The sequence below is a fragment of the Panthera onca genome, chromosome C1, assembly GCF_046562875.1.
Source record: "Panthera onca isolate mPanOnc1 chromosome C1, mPanOnc1 haplotype 2, whole genome shotgun sequence".
Taxonomy (NCBI): domain Eukaryota; kingdom Metazoa; phylum Chordata; class Mammalia; order Carnivora; family Felidae; genus Panthera; species Panthera onca.
In genome coordinates, this window is record NC_138346.1 from 140866756 (window position 1) to 140889025 (window position 22270).

General features: G+C 43.1%; 1 protein-coding gene across 2 annotated transcripts in view; it reads left to right on the forward strand.

Moving 5' to 3' along the window:
* Window positions 1–22270, forward strand: part of ALG14 (ALG14 UDP-N-acetylglucosaminyltransferase subunit) — a 102603-nt gene that overhangs the window by 75531 nt on the left and 4802 nt on the right. Inside the window, exon 4 of one of the 2 annotated variants that reach the window (XM_060625101.2) lies at window positions 3922–4059. The exons of the other annotated variant lie outside the window; for it this stretch is intronic. Coding sequence (XP_060481084.1) covers window positions 3922–4047 — 126 coding nt within the window. The 3' untranslated portion in view covers window positions 4048–4059. The remainder of the gene's footprint in view (window positions 1–3921; window positions 4060–22270) is intronic. 2 annotated transcript variants of the gene reach the window in all.

Below are 22270 nucleotides of genomic sequence, written 5' to 3' on the forward strand. Positions count from 1 at the left end.
ATGTCTGTATCTGTGGCACTTGTCTGCTAAGCACAAATAGTATCACCACCACCCCCAGGTCACCATCACAACCAGAAATTATCCCATTAGTTGCCCGACACATTGCCACCATTAAGAATAAGACCACATGGTACGTAAACTCCGGGAAGGCAAGACCCAGTTTTGTTCTCTTGTGGCCTCCTTAGTACTTGGTACAAAAGGCGCTCAGTGTTTGTAAAGTTGCAGTAGAGCAGATACCCAGGTATCCCTCAAGTGTCTGTAACTCAGCTTTTCTAAAACTGAACTGAAGTGTCCCCTTCCTCTTCTCTACCCCCACTCCCAACCTGTCTTACCTCCATCGTTGTCAGTCTTTGCAGCAGTCTAAAACGCTAGCCACTATAGATTCCTCTCCCTCCCTGTGCACATCCAGCCAGTTGCCAGATCATTTTGCTTCTGCCCTTCCTAACTCTGGTGGCCTCTATTTCCCCCACTCCAGCCTCCCTCTATGTCTCCACTCGGCCTCTTGTAATCTCCTTGTTTCCCATTCCCATACTTGCCCCGTCAAATACACGGTGAACTCTGGAGCCTCCACACACATGCCAAGCCCTCCATGCTTTGGGAGCGTAGCTTCCTATGCCTGAAACAATGTTACCTTTTTCACCTAGAAAAACTCTATGTCCTCTGTCAAGACCTGCCTTCAATGTCTCCTCAGCTCTCAGACCTGAGACAGAATCTGTGTCTCTGTTCGTATCTTGTTGTGGCTTTCTTGCATTAAACTTTATTTGTCCACATGCCTGTGGTCTCTGCCAGACTGAGAGTTCCTGGGGCAGAAGCTAAGTGCTCAGGCTTGGGAGACAGTGGCTAGAGTTTGAATGCCACCTGATTTAGCAGTCCTGTGGTCTTGGGCAAAGTCGTTAATCTCTTGAAGCCCCAGTTTTCTTATCTGTAAAATGGGGATAATGTAATGCTTATAAAGTGTTTAAAATAAAGCTTGAAATGTTAACCATTATCATGGGCTTTGTGTCTGCCTAGCACCCCAAAATAAGCATCGTAGAGAAATTGCTTATCAGCCATTTTGAATGAAAGAAAGAAAGAATTGCTACTATTGTCGAATTTGAGATTTTATTAGTCACAAAAGCAGATGTTCTATTTGGCAGTTATAGCCAATTTTGTCATCAATAAAGTTAACCTTGGAAAAAAATATTTTTAAGTGATCTATTTTCCTAACCTCTTTAGATGCATTAAAAAGCATTCATTCTGAAACAGTAATGTGAAAACTCCTGGGCTTGTAAAGTCCATATCTGCTGTGGAAAAACTATATGCCTACAAACTCCCGTGTTTTAGACCTTTGGCTTATGTCTTCCGAAATGTGAAGTGCAGGGAACGTCCACTTCCTCATACTAATCTGGAACAGTAAAGAACAGCCAGCACCACTGGTTTGGTGAGCTGAACTCAGTAACTGCCCTGCGGCTGTCTCACCTTCAGTTAAAAATACATAGTCGTATTCAGCTTATGGCTCAATTGTTTCCTTGCTTTAAGAAGACTTTCTTTTCTCTGTCTCAAGTCCTGCTTGCAGTCTAAAGCTAAATCCTAAATTTTAAAAACTTCCTTAGCTAATACTCTGCTAAATGTTTAAAGCCTGACATTTAATCTCCGAGAACTGAAGCTCTCTGATTTCACTGTTTGCAGCTAGTAAATGTCACTCTAAACATTGTTGCTTTCACTCACACTTAAGCGCTTTCATCTGTAGTGGGTGCAGCGTGTCAGAGAATTCTTTGTGTGCCACTCCAGCCAGGGGAAAAAAAGACTCAGCCCGGCCTTTAAACGGAGCAAAAAAAACTGCTTGGAAGGCAAAGACGACCCTGTTTTTATATGGTGTTTGTGAACACACAATCCTGAATTCTACCAGATACTCTTAAAAAGCAACTATATTAGCTCAGCCTGAACAGGGTCCCCGCTGAGATCATACATGGTTGCCAGCCAGACAGCTCCCCACTCTTTTGTGACTGGAGGGGGACGGGAAGGTAGGGGAAAGGGGTAGGGGATGCTGTCATTAATTTCACTTTTGCCTGCAGGAGGAATCTTGTCATCTTCTGGCTCCCCAAACTATTTTCAACCTGGGTGTTTTATTTCTTAGTTCCTGAAGGCTACTGGCACACAGATTAGCTCTCACTTTTCATCATCTTGACATGAAATGGAAAATCAGTTTGTGGCTATTTTCATAGCCTGTGATTTACTCCTGTTCTTGTATCCATCTCCCCTTCGTGTTCTTTGTTTGGACATAGTTTTATCTCCTGTGTCTGTGGCCTTTTGTTCTGCTGGGATTTTCATGATCCTTCTTCCTTCGCCTGCCTCCTCCCCGTTCCCGCAAACCCCCAGAGCCCTGTTGGGCCTTCGTTCTCTCTTGGTCCCCAGTTCCTTGCCCTGCCCCTTTTTTGCACTTGCTGCTTCTTGCCCGGCTGCCTGTCTCTCCCGTCCCTGTCTGTTCCACACACTGCTCTACTTCTCCGTGTCTTCTGGGTCCATCTCATGTACCTACAGGGCTCCCTCAGCAGTGGCCCACGATACAGCTGAGAACAAGCAGACATGTTGAACCCACCCGTAACCACTCTTGTAGACGAATGGATTACCCGCCAAATTGTTAGGCATACATGTGTTTTTACGGCAGCGGATGCCAGGGCTTCCAGTTTCCTGGCCGCCATGCAGAAGCATGAATTGGAACGTGGAAATAGAACATTCGATGAGAAGCACTAAAGTGGAATTTTAAGGAACCATGGGCTTTTCTGTCAGACATAGATTGAAGTTTCTGTTCTTTTGCTTATTAGCTTTGTGGCTTTGGGCAAATTCATTCATTCATTCAACAGATACTTATTGAGCACCTATGATGTGCCTTGTTTAGTTTTTAGGGAGCCAGTTAATAGCCCTCTGTCTTCCCCTTTTATGTTCATAACCAATTGAGAAATAAGACCTAGAGAGGAAAATATTAGCTTTATCGAGTGATGAAAGCCAGATTGGAGGGTGTGGCTTTGATGTGCAGCCACCCTAGGTTTACTAATCTTCTCCCCTGAATTAGACTGCAGGCCTGCCTCTCTTCTCTACCCAGCACACAAGCCAGTGTAGAGGGTGGGTGTGGAAGAAGGGCTAGCGGGAAGAGAGTGGAAAGGCCCATGGGCTTGGCAGGGTTGAGCATTCTTAGTCTGTTCTCCTAAACTCACTGCTCAGGCAAGCCTGGCAGTCCTCCTCCCCAGGGAAGGGTTGAGTGAGAAGGCTGAGAAAAAGGCACTTTACTCTCCCATCCAGGGAAACAGGAGGGGTGAGTTTTCCCTCTTAATTGTAAGCATTACACTTAATCAGTGATTGCCATAGTAAGCAAAATTAATATTGCTGCTATGTTTCTTCACCTGTAGAATACAGACAATCATACCTATCTCTTACTGTGGCTGTGGGGACTAGAATGACATGAGATACTATTTACAAAGAATATGAGTCCCTGTAAACTGTCCTGCTTTGGTCAGGACCAGCCTGAAGTACAAATGGTCATTCAGGAATCTGATACGTCTTTGTTGCCCTCTCTCTCTTCTCTTTCTGAGCCCTAATTTGGTCATTTCTCCCCTCCTCATCCCCGTTAAAAAAAAAAAAAAAAAAAATAGGAAGTGGGAATACCGGTCCTAAAGTTTTGATTTCCAATACGCACACTGGCCAAATCTTTTCTAATCCTGGCTTATGTGTTTTAGAAAAACTCATTAATTTGGACAAAGAAAGCATTTAGAACAATTAAGTCTACTTTAGAACTACAAAACCGGTTGTACCTGAAGGGTCACTAAAGTACAATATGTAGTCACAAACAGGTATTATTATTTGTGAAATATATGTCTTGATTCCTCACATTTATTGTTGTTATATTAACTTCAATGATACTCGTGTGTTTCTCTTTTACCATAGAAAATAATTGAGGTGAGCCTTGAAACCACAATGATGAAGCTAAGGAGTTTTGGGAAAGATCTTTCAGGGCATTTGGACTTTATGTTCAGCAGGAACATAAAGCAGGAGTCTGTTGACGATAACTGACAACACGATCAGGTTTGTATTTTAGGAAGAAGTCATGCAGCAGCACTTGGAGAGTGGAGTGGAGGAGCAGGAGGAAGCGAGCCCGGGAAAACAGGTGGGAGGCTCTGAGTGAGTCAGGTGAGAGGCTCACCTCAGGTAGTGGAGATCAAGGGCAGGGCCACATTGAAGAGGGTTTAGGAACAGAATTGGCAGGGTTTGGGTGAGAGGGGGAAAGAGAGTTGTATCAGATAAAAAGACTGTTTTTTAAAATTACAGGATTTCAAATGGTAGTCCTGCCAGAGGCCCTTTCCCAGCAGGATTAGAGGGTTAAAATGGGGAATCCAGCCTAGGAAGACAGTTGGAGCCAAAAGAAAGATGGAGTTGGCCAATAAAAGGGGTGGACCACTCCCCCAGGAGGGAGCTGGAGAAGGAACCCCCTGCCCAGCCAGAGCTGCAGGGTCTGGCATAACACAGTGATTGCCTGCACTGACTGCAAAGAGAGAAGAGGAGAAAGGAAGGCAGAAAAAGAAGTCACTCTGTTAGGGACATTTGGGGGCCACATGCTTTCGAGAATGTGAGGATGTTATAAACTCTCCTCACTCTTGCATAATTATGTCTACCCAGTTTTGTTTTGTTTTTTTTTCAAACACAGATCTAGCAAAAGTACTTCATTAGATACGTTGCTAGATGTTATTTGTATTGTGGACTGTATCTTTATCTCTGGGGTTTTTTTAATTGGATTCTTCTTTTGCCTTAAATTGCCTGGGTTAGAAAGAATTCAGTCCCTCGACAGGCTCTCTCCTTGTAGTCTGTTTTTATAGGATGCTACAAGAACTCTTAGATTTTAAAAACAAAGATCTAAAAACTGTGAATAAGAAAAGATCAGTGAATACTCTTGCAAAGTGGAAGGGGAAGGAGAGGGGAATGATTTTATGGCTTTAGAACAGTCCATGATGTTCTTCTCACCCTTTTATATCTATATATTGTCTAAAGGATTTTCTTGATTGAACGTAGTGCTCTGGTCCCTCATAGCAGAGCATTATTGGCATATCAGTGGTGAACATATGCTTTAAATTTTAGAAGTGATTATATAAGGCAGTGAAAAACTATTTCCTCTGTTGAAAGACTAAAACTTTTCTGTTCATTTCATAGTTTTTAAAGACACTCAGTATTGGAGTGGATAGTTTTTAACTAATGACATGTTACAAAGCTTTTGTTCTTATTTATAGAAGCAGTGTACAAAGCATTGTTGTTGTTGTTGTTGTTGTTGTTTGAGGTATTTTGTGATGCTAAACTGCCCAGCACCACTAGAGATTCAACAGTGAATCAGCAATTTCTGCCAGCTCCCCCTGAGACTTTTTTTAATGTTTATTTATTTATTTTGACACAGAGAGAAATATGTCACGTGCGCATACGTGAGCAAGTGAGGGGGGGGATAGAGACAGAATCCCAAGCAGGCTCCGTGCTGTCGGCACAGAGCCCGATGCAGGGCTTGATCCCACAAACCATGAAATCATGACCTGAGCCGAAACCAAGAGTAGGACTTTACCAACTGAGCCACCCAGGTGCCCCACCCCTCAAAGACTTTTTCTGTGCACCCATTTTGTGCAAAGTACATGATAGGAGCTGAATACAGTACGTGTTTATGGATTGTAGGCTCCCTGGTGGTTCACTCATCTTCCCAGGCCCCTGTGCCAAGAAAAATGCCAGGCATCATTCCAATTCCATATACATGTTAATTCACTTAATCCTTAGAACGACCCTATGAGTTAGTTACCTGCCGTTTTCTTTTTGTTTTTTGTTTTTTTTTTTAGCCCCATTCTGTGGCTGAGAAAATAGGGGCATAAGGAAAAAAATTGACTTGCCCAAAGTTTGATGACTACTAAATGGCTGAGATAGGATTCAAACCAAAATAGTCTGAAACTGCAGCATCCATACTGTAATCATTACACTGTGCTTCCCATTCTGCTCAGGCCATAACTGTTGAATTTGTGAAGAAATTTCTTAATAAAGTCATAACAGGTTGAGAAGCCCAGAGTGATTGGCTGGTGGTAAGCTATTAGAACTGCAACGTGGGTTTTAACACACTTGATTATAATTCACATCAAATTTAAACTTCGCGTCTGTCAGGTGTGTGAGTGAGTGCCTTGCTCCAGCTCTTCTCCAGAATTCCCCTTGCCAACATTTCCCCCAACCAAAAGTACCCCGGTTTTGTCTTTGGACCCAGCTCCTTGTTTCAAAGACTCAAGCCGCAAGGAGCTGGCAGGAGAGGCTGAATGGGCTGACAGTCAGTGGGGGCAGGAGTCAGGAATGACAATGTGGCTTGAAAGGCTGCATGGCACTCACTCTCCCTGGAAACGCTCTGTCAGACTCAGGAAGTGTGATTTAATCCTGGTGGAGATAATTCTATTTCATACCCTAGAGTGGATTTCTAACAGAATTTTATTTTCAGTCTTGCCCTGGGAAGCTTTACCAGTAAATAATTTGGAGGGCATTATATTTGCCCTGGTAGCTGAACTACACAAAATAGGGGTTTGTTCTTCTGCCAGCCTACGTCCTGTTCCCTTAAAAGGCTCTTCAGAGGGGACCTGAGAACCTGCTGCCCCGACAGAAGATGCCTGGACCGTGGCCCAGCAGTGCCCTCCGCAGGGTTTGGGGGAGGAGGGAAGACTGTAATGAAATCAAAAGAGCCACTGTTGATCTTGAAAGAACATCAGCCGTACCGATGACACAAGGATTCTTTTCCCCCGTCAGCTCTGAGACCCATCTTTTGGTATTTGTTGTGAGGCAACCCTAGGCAGAGAGACTAAGGGAAAAAAAATAGCAAATATGCATAAGGGACTTGCTGAGTTCTAAGTGCTTTGTAGGCCTTACCCCACTTAGTCCTTATGTCGAAAGCACTGCTTGAATCCCCCTTTTATAGATGATGAAACTGAGGCACAGAGAGGTGAAATAGTTCCCACCAGTTCACACAGGTAGGAAGTGGCAGAGCCAGGATTCACTCCCAGGCAGTGTGGCTCCAGAATCCATGCTCTCACCTCGAGTCATGCCCTTTCCTTGGACTGTCAACTGCTCGGAGACACCATCTTGTTCGCAATTAGACAGAAACTATTGTTTCAAAAAACAGGGGCTCCATATTTGAATTAGCAAACCCAGAGGTTTGGTATTCTCTCCAGAGTGGTTGAGAATCTCTTCTTTAACAAGATTTGGCTTTGGGTCAGGCAGGATATTTCTCAGATTACCTGCTAGATTAAAACCTGTCACCCCTGCCCTTGAGATGACTCTGGCACAGCCCCGCTACTGAGGTCCCGCTTGTCCAGCGGGTCCTCCTTCCCAACAACCCAGGTTGTTATGCCAAAAAGCAAGCAGCAAACCATTCCCCACGTCTGCACAGATGCTCTTTTAGCCCAGGTGAAATGGGGCCCCTTGGCAGCTAAGATGACTTTGAGTGACAGAAGAGATGCTGCCTGGCCACCTGCTACCTCCCTATTTAATGTCCCTTTCTGTCCTCAGGTGCCTTCTCTGTCTCCTGTCCTTACTCTCAGAATGCTGTTAACTAATCCTTTGTAAAGCATTAACTGATAATTAAGGAGCTAACTTCAAGTCCTTTGAGATAGGTCTCCTCCCTATCTTAGGCTACTTGATTTTGAAGAGTCTAGCCAACAGAGTTCTGGCAGTTCTCTCTGCTAGTAGGAAGCTTGGACTCACTAAAAAACTCCTCCAGATGAGTTCAGCTGCACTCCTGCCCCCAAAGTGGTCTTGCAGGATGAGAGAGAGGATGGCCTTTGATGGATCACAGGTAGCCACATCTCCTTTTCCCTTAGCACACACAGACCCCTTTTGCAGGAATAAATGTAGATGGGGTGCCAACCCCTTCTTATAGTATAGAACAGAGGTTTATAAGCTATAGCTTGCACCAGAATCACATGGGAGCTTGTTTAAAATGCATATTCCAGGATTCTGGACCCAGAGATTCTGCTTTAGAAAGAATACATTTTGGGCAAGTGCCCCTGGGTGAATGTGATATGGAGGCCTGAGAAATACTAGCATAGAGTCATCTCTCTACTTGCTGGTTTATTTTTTTAAATATAATTTATTGTCACATTGGCTTACATACAACACCAGTGCTCATACCAACAAGTGCCCTCCTCAATGGCCATCACCCGTTTTCCCCTCTCCCCTACCCCCATCCACCCTCAGTTTCTTCTCTGTATTTAAGAGTCCCTTGTGGTTTGCCTCCCTCCCTCTCTGTTTGTAACTATTTTTTCCCCTTCCCTTCCCCCATGGTCTTCTGTTAAGTTTCTCAAGATCCACATATGAGTGAAAACATATATCTGTCCTTCTCTGACTGACTTATTTCACTCAGCATAATACCTTCCAGTTCCATCCATATTGCTGCAAATGGCATGATTTCATTCTTTCTCATTGCCAAGTAGTATTCCATCGTATATATAAATCACATCTTCTTTATCCATTCATCAGTTGATGATGGACATTTAGGCTCTTTCCATAGTTTAGCTATTGTTGAAAGTGCTCCTATAAACATTGGGGTACACGTGCCCCTATGCATCAGCACTCCTGTATCCCTTGGATAAATTCCTCATAGTGCTATTGCCGGGTCATAGGGGTAGTTCTATTTTTAACTTTTTGAGGAACCTCCACACTGTTTTCCAGAGTGGCTGCACCAGTTTGCATTCCCACCAGCAGTGCAAGAGGGTTCCCATTTCTTCACATCCTCACCAGCATCTGTAGTTTCCTGAGTTGTTCATTTTAGCCACTCTGACCAGCATGAGGTGGTATCTCAGTGTGGCTTTGATTTGTATTTCCTTGATGATAAGTGACATTGAATATCTTTTCATGTGTCTGTTGGCCATCTGGATGTCTTCTTTGGAAAAGTATGTATTCATGTCTTCTGCCCATTTCTTCACTGGATTATTTGTTTTTCTGGTGTTGAGTTTGGTAAGTTCTTTATAGATTTTGGATACTAACCCTTTATCCGATAGGTCATTTGCAAATATCTTTTCTCATTCTGTCGGTTGCCTTTTAGTTTTGTTGATTGTTTCCTTTGCAGTGCAGAAGTTTTTAATCTTGATGAGGTCCCAGTAGTTCAGTTTTGCTTTTAGTTCCCTTGCCTTTGGAGATGTGTCGAGCAAGGAATTGCTGTGGCTGAGGTCAAAGAGGTTGTTGCCTGCTCTTTCCTCTAGGTTTTTGATGGTTTCCTGTCTCACGTTTAGGTCTTTCATCCATTTTGACATTTATTTTTGTGTATGGTGTAAGTGATCTAGTTTCATTCTTCTATATGTTGCTGTCCAGTTCTCCCAGCACCATTTGCTAAAGAGACTGTCTTTTTTCCTCTACTTTCTGGTTTAAAGGGGCCCTCTCTGAATGGAACTGGGATAAACTCATTGCTTCTCTCAGCCCCTGCTAAGGTACTTGTCTTCTGAGTCTATAATACGAGAGAGTCATTAGTGCAGTGAAACATACTTATTAACAAAACTCAGCTAAAGATTCAAGTCAATGAAAACCTCAAAAAACACCCTGATTTTGATAAATGTGTGATGGACAATGAAAGGAAAATAACTTTTGAATACCTGAAAACAGAGTGAAGCACATGTTCTTTGGAAAACCTTGACAGCTTATTCAAGATGTAGAGTCCAGGCTTGGCTACAGAGTACCGTGTTTAACCACAACAAAGTACAACTACTTAATGCATCTAAGTTTGTTGAATATTATCATTTTGCCTCTGTTTCATTGTCTTAGTGTCTCTCTCTCTTTTACACACACACACACACACACACACACACATGCACGAACACACAAGGAGAATATCGGAAACAAGTGCTTTTATGTATCCTTTTGACTCAGAATTAAAGAACCAGATAATCCCCTATAAAAATTCATAAACATTTCTTTATACATAGGTTAAAGATATTGCGGGTTTAGTTCCAGGCCACAGCAGTAAAGCAAATACCACAATAAAGCAAGTCAAATGAATTTTGTTGGTTTCCCAGTGCATATAAAAGTTCTGTTTACACTCTACTAATATTCTGCTAAGTGTGTGATAGCATTATATCTAAAAAACAAACAGTACAAATGCCTTTATTTAAATATACTTTATTGTCAGGGCGCCTGGGTGGTTCAGTTGGTTGAGCGTCCAACTTCGGCTCAGGTCATGATCTTGCGGTTTATGAGTTCAAACCCAACATCGGCCCTCTGCTGGTAGCGTGGAGCCTTCTTGGTATCCTCTGTTCCTCTCTCTCTCTGCCCCTCCTCCACGCTTTCTCTCTTTCTCTCTCTCTCTCTCTCTCTCTCTCTCTCTCTCTCTGAAAAACAAGCATTTAAAAAAATAAATACACTTTATTGCTAAAAGATGCTACGTCATCAGAGCTCTTAGTGAGTTGTAATTTTTTTGCTGGTGGGGGGTTTTGCTTTGATGTTGCCTGCTGCTCACTGATCAGGGTGATAGCTGTGGAGGCAATTTCTTAAAACAAGACAACAATGAAGTTTGACACATTGATTGAATCTTCTTTTCATGAATGATTTTTCTGCAGCATATGAGGCTGTTTGCAAGCATTTTACCCACAGTAGAACTTCTTTTAATGTTGGAATCAATCGTCTCAAATCCTGACACTGCTTTATCATGTAAGTTGATGCCATATTCTCAATCCTTTGCTGTCATTTCAACAGTCTTCACAGCATCTTCACCAGGAGTAGATTTCATCTCAAGAAACCACCGTCTATGCTCATTCATAAACAATTCCTCATCCGTGAAAGTTTTATCATGATTACAGCCATTCACTCACATGTTCAGGCTCCACTTCCCATTCTAGTTCTCTTGCTATTTCTACCACACCTGCTGTTACTTCTCTCACTGAAGTCCTGAGCCCCTCCAAGCCATCCACGAGGGTGGGAATCAACTTCTTCCAAACTCCAAATCATGTTGACAATTTGACCACGAATCATGAATGTTCTTAATGTCATCTAGAATGGTGAATCCTTTCCAGAAGGTTTTTAATGGACTTTGCCCAGGTCCACCAGAGGAACCATATATCTATATCTTTATGTGTTGTGTTAGGCATGAAACAACATTAATCTTGTTCTACATCTTCCAGGCTCTTGGGTGGAGTGAGTAGTAACTCAATGTCAGTGAGTAGTAATATTTTGAAAAGAATCTTTTTTCTGAGCAGGAATTCTCAACAGTGGGCTTAAAATATTCAGTAAATTATGTTATGAACAGATGTGCTGTAATCCACGCTTTGTGGTTCCATTTCTAGAGCACAAGCAGAGTGGGTTTAGCAAAATTCTTAAGAGGCCTAGGGCTTTCAGAATGATAAGTGAGCAGGGTGCCTGGGCGGCTCATCAGTGAAGTATCTGACTCTTGATTTCAGCTCAGGTCATGATCTCATGGTTCATGAGCTCAAGCCCCACGTTTGGCTCTGTGCTGACAGTGCTGAGCCTACTTGGGATTCTGTCTCTCTCCCTCTCTCTCTGCCTCTTCTCCACTTGTGCACTCTCTCTCTTTCTTTCTCTCTCTCAAAATAAATAAGTAAACACTAAAAAACATATTTAAAAAAAAAATAGTAAGTGCGCATTGGCTTCAGCTTAAAGTCACCAGCTGGATCAGCTCCTAGAGAGTCCTCCTGTCCTTTGAAGCTTTGAAGCCCGGTATTTGAAGCCAGGTATCTCTAGCAGTGAAAGTCTTAGATGGCATCTTCATCCAATAGAAGGATGCTTTGTCTACATTGAAAATCTCATATAGTGGAGCCCCCTTCATGACTTGACTTAGGTAGGTCTTCTGGATACCCTGCTGCAGCTTCTACATCAGCACTTGCTGCATTACCTTGCACTTTTATTTACTGAAATGGCTTCTTCCCTTAAATCCCTTGAAACAACTCCTGCTAGAATTAATTGCTTCTCTCATTTCCTACCAGTGTTCCTATTTTAGGAAAGAGTCATTAGTGTCGCCTTCAGCCTTCTTAGAATCGAAGAGAGTTGGGGTCTGGCTCTGGATCCGGCCTTGCATTAAGAGAATGTTGTGGCTGGTTTGATCTTCTATCCAGACCACTAAAACTTTATTCATATCAGCAATAGGATTGTTTTGCTTTCTTATCATTGGTGTGTTCCCTGGAGTAGCACCTTTAATTTCCTTCAAGAACTTTTCCGTTGCATTCACAACTTGGCTAACTGTTCGGCAACTTTTGGCCTATCTCGGCTTTCATCATGCCTTCCTCACTAAGTTTAGGTCATTTCTAGCTTTTGATTTAAAGTGAGAGACATGTGCCTCTTCCTGTCACTTGAACACTTGGAGGCTCTGGTAGGGTTATTAATTGGCCTAATTTCAACACATTGTGTCTCAGGGAACCAGAGAGGCCTGAGGAGAGGGAGAGAGATGAGGGGAACCGCTGGTTGGTGGAGCAGTCAGAACATAACACATTTATCAGTCACGTTTGCTGTTTATATGGGTACAGTTTGCGGCACCTTACAACAATTACAATAGTAACATCAAATATCATTTGTCACAGATTGCCATAATAAATCTAATAATAATGAAAACATTTGAAATAGTGCAAGAATTACCACGATGTGACCCGGAGACCTGAAGTGAGCAAATGCTGTTGCAAAAACAGCACTGTTGGACTTGGCTCGACGCAGGGCTGCCACAGACCTTCAGTTTGTTAAAAACAAAAGCAAAAACAAAAACCACTGTATCTGCGGAACATAATAAAGCAAAGTGCAGTAAAACAAGATATGCCTGTAGTGCAAAAATAATCTGTGCATAAATTATCTAAGGAGAACTGCTGACTAGATCATGAAGACTATCACTTATCTAGTTAAGAGAGGGCCTTGACAGAAGTCAGGAATTATATAACTGCTCTGATCAAGCCAGTTCTTCCTGTTTAGAAAGGGTACTCCCTTTTCTTATAAAAATGTTAACCATTTTTTTCTATTTAATCTGCTGAAAGCCTTTCCTAATCCATCCGAGTCCAGTGCCATGTTCTGGTCTGCCACTTATGTCTCTATTAAAGCTATAAAATATTAGTAACAGTTGTCAGAATTTCACCTTCAGTTAAACTCCCTGAGTCCTGTCTGCCCTGGAGCCCTCCTTGCCTTTAAGCCTACTTCCAGCTAATGTCAGATCTGGTTAACAGGTGCAGGGCAGAGCCAGACCGGGATGGTGGACAGGAGAGACTCGTCTTCTAGAAGTTGGGTTGGAGTCTTCAGCTGTATGATCTTACATAGGTCATTTCATTTCTCTGTGCTTTAGTTTTCTTGTCCAGAACATGAGAGCAACAGCATCCACTCCAGAGAACAATTGTGAGGTTTAAGTGAGGTAATTATGCAAAATGTCACACAGGTCCCGTGCCTGGCAATAGTAGGTGCCTGTAAAGGTCGAGGTCTTGCCCTTCTTTCTCAGGCAATAGGGAGAGGATTGAGCTAAATGACTCCCAGAGGCCGCATCTAGCGCTAGCCATCTGCTTCTGGGAGAGCAAGTGAGTATAGGGTGCAGGGAAAACAAAGGAAAAAATACTGACCTACTACGATTCAAAGATCTCTGTGAAATCATTTCAGACCATGGAAAATACAGTGAAAACAAACAAACACCAAGAAGGCAGGAAATGAACGTCACCTTGACCGTTTGGTCCTGAGAACCGGAAAACTAAAAAATTCAGTTTCCTCAGCTGCTTCCAGGAAGGGTTAGGAGAACAACGTTTGATTAGCCTGACAATGATCTTTAATATTGATGCAGAGCAAGCATGGCTTAACCAGACCAAAAAAAAAATTTAAGTGTTAATTTTACATACGTATTTACTTTTTCATGATGGAAGATCAGGGCAAGGAAATGAAACGCCAACCCAGTGTGTCCCCAACAAGCTCTGAGTTCCTTCGCCTACTCTGCACTCAGAGTGGGAGGATTGGCCGTCAACATGTATAGAGTGCCCAGCTTTGTGGAGCCTTGGTCTGTACTATCCTGCTAACACGTACTGAAACTACAGTTGACCATCCCTGAGTTATGGAGGGGACACTGGAGCCCAATGTCTGCATGTCTCTGCTCCCTGTTTACCTGCCACCCCTGTTGCTGAACCCAAACCTGACAAATCAGGAAGGTCGCCAGAAGGTTGGGAGTCTGGTTTCCCATGCAAGGATAAAATAGCCATCTCCTGTTTTGAAATGAACAAGATGAGGCTTATTCATCACGTTATCAGGCTTGCTGACCGTGTTGCAGCCGCCAACTTTCACGGCCATTTGGCCACAGGCTGAGAGATACACTACTGGGGCTCCGCAGGCCCAAAACAGGGATGCTCAAGAATCCTTCAGTTGTCTACTGTCTGTGGAAATCCGGAAAATACCACTGCTGGTAATCAGGCTCCTTCCATCATTTTCTTGCACCGGTGTCACTTGTAGGGGAGCAGGCAGGGCAAAAAAAACATGACTGGAAGGTAAAGACAAAATGGATGGTTGGGTTACTCTTCTGAGGTGTCCTCTGACAGATAAGATGAATCGCGCCAGGTCAGCACTATGCCTGTGACAGAGTGAAGGAAGAGCCTTGTGAACACTCTCAAGAGTTTGAAAAATGCCATAATTACACTCCTTGACTTTTGGGTGGATCATAATAACTGCCACTTATTGAATTTTTAAAATGGGCCAAGCACTACATCAGATGCTTTTACACGTGTTAGCTTATTTAATCTCCACAGTAACACTATTAAGTAGATGCCGTTTTCCTCATGTTCTGGTTTGTTTCTGGTTAATGACTCTTCCCCACCCCTCACATTCTCTCCCTACCTACTACAAGCTCCCAAGAAGAAGAATACATTAAAGCTTATTATCTGCCTCCCCACGGCACCATCAGGCCAGTGTCATCTGGCCCTGTGTGTCTTTGTTTCCAGTATTTACCACGAGAAGCCAAACCCCGAAGATAGAGTTTCACCTGGACATAACAGCTCTGTGAGATTATGATCTGTCTCAAGCTCCTGCCCCTCCCTAACCCCCCAAACCCTTTCATTAGCCCTCAGTAACTTACAGTCAGTCCACAAAATCTGCCTCTTCTTTCCTGCCTCTTGCTCTGGTGTCTCTTTTCCTCAGAAGACCACACCACTTCATCACATATTTGCTTACAAGTCACCTCCTCCCAGCTCTTACTTGACCTCCGTATCTCCTCTTTCCTTAGCCTGCTCTGTGTTGTATGTTCACACATGCATCTGTTATTTTCTGTCTACCCACTGCAACGTACACTTTGTGAAGTCAGGGACTTTTGTTCATCAGTACATTCCTAATACCCAGAATAGTACCTGGCATGTTATCTTTGCTCAATAAATACTTCTTGAATGAAGTAATCCATAAGTGAGGAAACTGAGCCATGGAATGGATAAGCAGTTTGTCCCTGGTCACACTGCTGTGAAACAGCCAACCCATGTCTGTGTGATCGTAAATCCCTGGCCCATAAGCACCATGTTGTCCAGCCTCTTGATGGATTGTGTGAATGCAACATAAACAAGAATATTCTGACTGAACTGGAGTAATCAGTGTCAATATAGGGAACTTAACTGGAGAAGATCCTACAGGATGAAAACTTACTGTTGTTTTTTTATTGCAATGTGCGATATTGTGATTTAGAAGAAAAGCATGTTTATGGCCATTCAGGTGACCCAAAAATATATTTCTCGTATATATCTGGTCTTAATCCACAGTTCCTGACTCAAAGCTCCTCTAAAACTGTTAGAATTTCCTAAGTAATGAGAGCAGTAAAGGTTTTATTTGGAGAGCCCTTAAGATGGGGGCTGGTTGCCAGCATAGCCAACCGTGTGATTAGAGGGTTAGCACTTTAAGTGCCAACCCCCCTCCCAACCTTCAGGGAGGGGAGAGAGGCTGGAGGTACATTCAGTCACCAGTGGCCAATGATTTAGTCAATCATGACTGTGTAAGGAAGCCTCCACAAAAACCCGAGAAGACAGGGTTCGGAGAGCTTCTAGGTTAGTGAACACAAGGTGATTTGGGGAGAATGGCAAGTTCCAAGAGGGCATGGAAGCTCCACGTGCCCATAACTTGCCCTGTGTATCTCCTCATCTGGCTGTTGATTCATATCCCTTAACATCCTTTGTAATAAATCAGTAATCTAGCAAGTAAATGTCTTTTTCTGGGTTCTGTGAGCTATTCTAGCAAATTAATTGAACTCAAGCAAGGGATTGTGGGAACCTCTGATTTAGAGCCATTTAGGCAGAAGTACCAGTAACAGCATGGGCTTGCGGTATCCTGAGTTCGAGCAGGTAGCTGGAGCCTCCAGTTTGTAGCCTGTCAGCCAGAAGCACAGGTACCATCCTGGGTGTGTGACTGGTATCTGAAGTGAAGGGTGGACTTATAGGACTGAGCCCTTTACCTTTGGAATCTGATTCTGTCTCTGTGTAGGTAGTGTCAGAATTGAGTCAAATTGTAAGACACCCGGCTGGTATCTAGATCACTGTTGGTGTGGGGAAGCCTACACACACACACACACACACACACACGTTGGAATTTGGTCCAGGAACCTCATTTACATTAGGAACAGTTTTTTTGAGTTGTCACCAAGCAAAGTACAAGTAATTGATAATTTGAGGAGCCAGCAATAAAATCAGTATCCTTACAACATGAGCACATTAGACTAGATAAAAAGCAATTTATTAAATTTACCTTTTTTTAAAATTTTTTTTTAATGTTTATTTACTTTTGAGACAGAGAGAGATAGAGCATGAATGGGGGAGGGTCAGAGAGAGGGAGACACAGAATCCGAAACAGGCTCCAGGCTCTGAGCTGTCAGCACAGAGCCCGACGCGGGGCTCGAACTCACAGACCGCAAGATCATGACCTGAGCCGAAGTCGGCCGCTCAACCGACTGAGCCACCCAGGCGCCCCTAAATTTACCTTTTTAAAAGAAGATGAAAGCAAGATCATGACCTGAGTCGAAGTCAGACGCTTAGCCGACTAAGCCACCCAGGTGCCCCAGGAATGATTTTTTAATGGCAAAGAAGGAGAAATTAAAGATAGTGTAAAGGATGTCAATTTTTAATTGAAATACTGTTCATACATTTGTTGTATCAGTTTTAGGCATACATCGTAGTCATTCCATATGTCTATAAATTAAGTTGTACTTAACCACAAGTGTAGCTATCATGTGAAAGCACACAACAGTATTACTAAAGGATTGACTCTAGTCCATTGGCTGTACCTTGTATCCCTAGGACTTACTCATTCCGTAGCTGGAAGCCGGTATCTCTCTCTCAAAGGTGTCAATTCTTTATCTAACCTAAGTATTTTGGTGGTAAACACAATTACCTCTTGTTCAACATGTGTAAATTGGCGGTCTGTTTTTCTGTGAACACTGCTTAAAGCATCATTACAAATGATGTCATTACATTAATAAGTTCAGTTTCATTCTTCACTCACAAAAAAAAAAGAAGAAAATGAAAGCTATACCTGTGTCAAGAGAAGCTAGAAAGTATCCAGGTAGACTATTGCACGTTCATGCTGCAAAGCAGCGAATGCCTATGTAGCACATGGAATGGAAGCAGTGATGGAATTGGAAAAGTAGACCTCAGAATGCTACATACACAATGATGACAACTCTGAAAATTCTGTGTGTTAGCAGTGGAATTGTAAGAGACCTTAAGTTCATAAATAGCTGTTGATTCTAGTGTTTAGGATTCATTTGGTTATTTCACATTATTTTTGATATTTAGATGTTTCTGTTTAACTGTTAATACTCAGATGATCAAATATCCATAAAAAAGAAGAAATGCAATGTACCACATTGTGAGCCAAGGAATACGTCATCCCATCTGCTACTCATCCTTTTCCTTTCTGCCGTCCACTTCCACTGGTCGTGGACACTCAGCACTGCCTTTCCTCCGGCTTCACCCGAGCTTTCTGGTCCCCTGACTAACCTCTACATGTTACAGACCACCTGCTCTCCAACTGCATTTTCTTCCTCCCTCCCTTGATTATTCACAGATGCTTCTCCCTCCAGTTTTCAGAGCTGTTTCCTCACTGCTCTTGCCCTCCTCCTCTGTGGCTGAGGTCTTTCACCTCCCCTTCCCATTCTGGAGTACTTGCTCACCTGGCCCTTCCTGTGGCATTGCCCTCATCCATGTCTCACTGTGTCTGCTCCCTGTGCTTCGGTGCTCTTAGCCCTGCCAGCGCAAATGTTGTTTCTGCCCTGACGTGATCCATTCCTCGTCTGACTCTGCATTTGCTATTCTGTGTCTTTGTTCTTCCCATACCAGTACAGATTCTTGGTAAATACACTCTGGCTGGGGCACCTGGGTGGCTAAGTCGGTTAAGCATCTGAAACTTGGTTTCGGCTCAGGTCATGATTTCACAGTTCAGGGGTTCGAGCCCCACATCAGGCTCTGCACTGATGGTGCAGAGCCTGCTTGGGATTTTCTGTCTCCTCTCTTTCTGCCTCTCTCTCTGTCAAAATAAATAAACTTAAAAAAAATTTTTTTTGAATCCACTCTGGCTACTTGAAATAGGAAAAGAATTTAGTGAAAGGCTATTGAAAGCTAAAATTATGTGATTTATAAGAAATATATTATTTGGTCATTTGAATGAATGAATGAAATGAATACATTTCTCATATGTATTTAGTCTTGGTCCAAGATTTCCAGCTCAAGGCTCCTAAAACCCTTGGAATTTCCTGTGATAGGGCAATGAATGAGTCTTGTGTTACAGTAACGAAGGTGACTTTCGGGTCCTAGTTGCCAGGAGGACCAACCCTGTGATTAGAAGGTTGGAACTTTCAAGTTCCCCCCAAACCCCATCTCGGGGGAGGGAAGAAGGTCTGGAGGTTGAATCAGCCAATGGCCAGTGACTTAGTCATTACTATATAGTAAAGTCCCCATAAACACCCAAAAGGACTGGGTTCAGAGAACTTCTGGGTTGGTGGACACTTGGAGATTGGGGACAGTGGTGTGCTATACCTCCCCCTTCCTCTGACTATTCACGTCCTTTAATAAATTGGTAAACATAAATGTTTCCCTGAGTTCTGTGAGCTGCTCTAGGAAATTAAAAGAACCTACCGAGGAAGTCATTCTAACTTCCAGGCTATAGCCTGTCAATCAGAAATACAGGTTTAATAGCCTGAGGCTTGTGACTGATGTCTGAAGTAGGGAGTGAGGAGCATTCTCATAGGACTGGTCCTTAAACTTGTGGATGCTGGTACTATCCCCAGATAACGTCAAAATTGAGTTAAATTCTCAGTCATGCTGCTGATATCTGAGAATTGCTTGGTACTGTGTGTAGGGACACCATCCACACTCCTCCCCCCTCCACACACACACACACACACACACACACACACACACTTTGGAATTGGGTCTGGGAACCTTAAAAGAAGAGCTCTCAGAATTACTGAGAAAGCCAGTGAGGTTGGACTAGAAAACATGGAGGGACAAGATGGGAGCAGAACAGTTAGGGCCATGGCCAAAATTCCATGGCCACAGACCTGGTTTGGGAAGACACTTCTGCCACTGCTACTGGAGAGCGAACACTGTACCTGCCACTGCGAGTACTGGACAGGAGTCTCTTCAATGGCACCTTTGTCACAGAAACCGTTTCTTCTCCAGAGTTGCTTTTCTACACCCCTGGCTCTTGGTCAGATCTAGGCAGAAACATCTGGCCAAGTCACTGGCCTGTCCACGAGCTGCTGAGGGGACCTAGAAAGGAGTCTCACTTAGGCCATGAGAGCTGGGCTCTGCTTGCTGCCACAGTTCATACGGTAAGAAATTGCTCAAACAGATTCTAGGCAGGAACAAAACCCAAAACACCACATGGCCCATTCCCAATTCATGACAGTTGTTTTAATAAACTTTCTGCAACTTCCTTAAGTCCTTGAAGCTGTTTCTTCTAACCTCTCCCTCAGCAAGAACTCTGGAACGTAGTTCAATCCCAAATTAAAACATTAGGGGTCACAGATATCTATACAAAGACATCAAACAGCATGATTTAGAACAGAAAGAAAAGGAGTCAATCTAAATTTCTAACAGAGAAGAGTTAATTGAATTATGAGCTAGCCATAGAATTAAATATAGGCAGTCATTAAAAATCATGGAATTTTAAAAACTTTTTATAACACACAAAACTATAGCTAACCAGAATTCTACAATATTTATATATAAGCTCTCACAATTATGTATGTGCATATGTGATCCTGTTTTCTAGTAAAATATAAATGTTTATATAAAGACATTCACTGAAAGAGAATACACCAAAATTTAACAGATTGATGAGATTGGAAAGGTTACTTTTTTTCTTTATGCTTTTTGTGGTTTACACAATGAGCTGAAAATTATTAGCATTTAAAAGAAAATCCACTGGGAGCAAACTTCCAGTGGCATCATTCTTATCCTTTGTCGTGTTCTCAAAAAATACAATTTTTCCCAAACCAACCTCAAAAATACTCAGAATTCTAACTCTTTTCTCCTGGTGTTGAAAGAATTCACTCTTTTCTGTAGAGTAAGTTCCTCCCTCACCACCAGTTCCACTGATCTTTATGTTCACATATAGATCATTCATTCCATCCTATAAACCTTTTCCCCAGCCTGCTTCACTCACCCAGCTCCTCCTGGAGCTCTCTTCCCCTTTGGGCTCACTCTTCTCCTGACCTGTATTTTAGCCCAAAGATTCACTGGAATAGCTATCCCTGAGGTGTCCATTACTCTTCTCTTGGCCAAATCTGATGATCTCTATCTTTGTAGCTTTCTTGGCTATAAGAAATATTGATTCGTTATCTTTGACACACTTTGGGTCATAGGCTAAGTCAGGTGACCTTGTGGGTTTCTTATTTTTCTAAAATAAGAAGATGCGCTCTTAAGCACTTTATCTGACTTTGCTTCCTGTTAAGCCTTATATCTATGCCGTTTTTCTCCCTGTGTCTCCGGACTATTCCTCCACCTCAGTGTTTGCTCCCTCCCGCATCTTCCCCATTTACCTGTCTACAAAGTAAAACCAGTATCCTAATAAACAGGACTGTTGATTTTGAAACCTGTGACCTCCACAGAGACTACCTGCTTAAGCCAGCTCAGCTTTGACAGTGGCCTCTAGTTCTCCAGCTTTATCCATGACCCTGGAAGCTCTGCAGAACCTTCCCTGCAGCTCTGTCCCTGCCGTTCACGAGCTGTCTCCAGCCTCCACCTCCACCAGCAAGAAGCTGTTTGAAAGCCTAGCTTTCAGGCAGGTACCTCAGAGTCAGACTCTGCTTTTCTGCCCATTCCCTGCACTTGCAGCCCTAGTTGGGCTCCCCATCTGGCTTTTAATCTCTCCTTCACGTGCCCCCTGTTGGATCGCTCTCAGCTTCATGGTTTCTTACCTTCAAAACAATCCAGACCCCAAAGGTCTTGGCCCACATTGTGTGTATGGAGTTCCCACTAGGCCAGAAGTTGAGTTCAGACTCCCCAAATTAACTATATTTCTTCATACATGCCAGTGTTATGTTTCAGCCAACAGGACTTGGGCCTGTGGTGACCCACATCTACAGAGCAACAATCCTTTTGTAACCATTGATCCTTGATCCAGCTCATCTACCCTCATGACTTTATATTAGCCCTGACCTCTTTCTGTTTTCTTGACCTATAACTTGTATTATCCTTAGTACATCTCTTGGATTTTCTGCTCTCAGAGAAAGTTTATTTATTGGCTCGTTAATTCATCTAGCAGGCACATATTGAACACTTAACAGTTGGCACTACAACTAGTCAGAGGCTAGTCAGGGAGTTAGACAAAATCAAGGGCTACGTCAATTAGTACACTTTTTATTACTAGTGACAGAAGTCCCGATTCGTGCTGTCTTAAGTAAAAATGGAATGTATTCCCTCACATACCTGGCAAGTCTAGAGATAGATCTGGTTTCCTTCAGGCACAGCTGGATTCATGGATCATAAATGCTACCTTTGGGACCTGGCCTGTCTTCATCTCTCAGTTCTGTTCTCTTCTGCTTTGTGATGGCTTCATTCTCAGGGTAGCAAGAGAAGTGTTAACAGTGCCAGGCCTACATCCTCCAAGGTTTTCGTATAGCAGAAAAGTCACTGCTCTCTCAGCAGCCCCAACAAATGTCCCGCTCCATCTTGTGGTTTTCTCACTGGATTAGGTGCTCTTCCCTGAACAAGTGACTTCTGTCAGGGGAATTTGATGCCAGGACTGGTCAGACTGGAGTCATATGTCCTCTCCTTATAGTTGGTTATGGAGTCTACCCAAGCACTTAAGTTGAGAGAGAGAG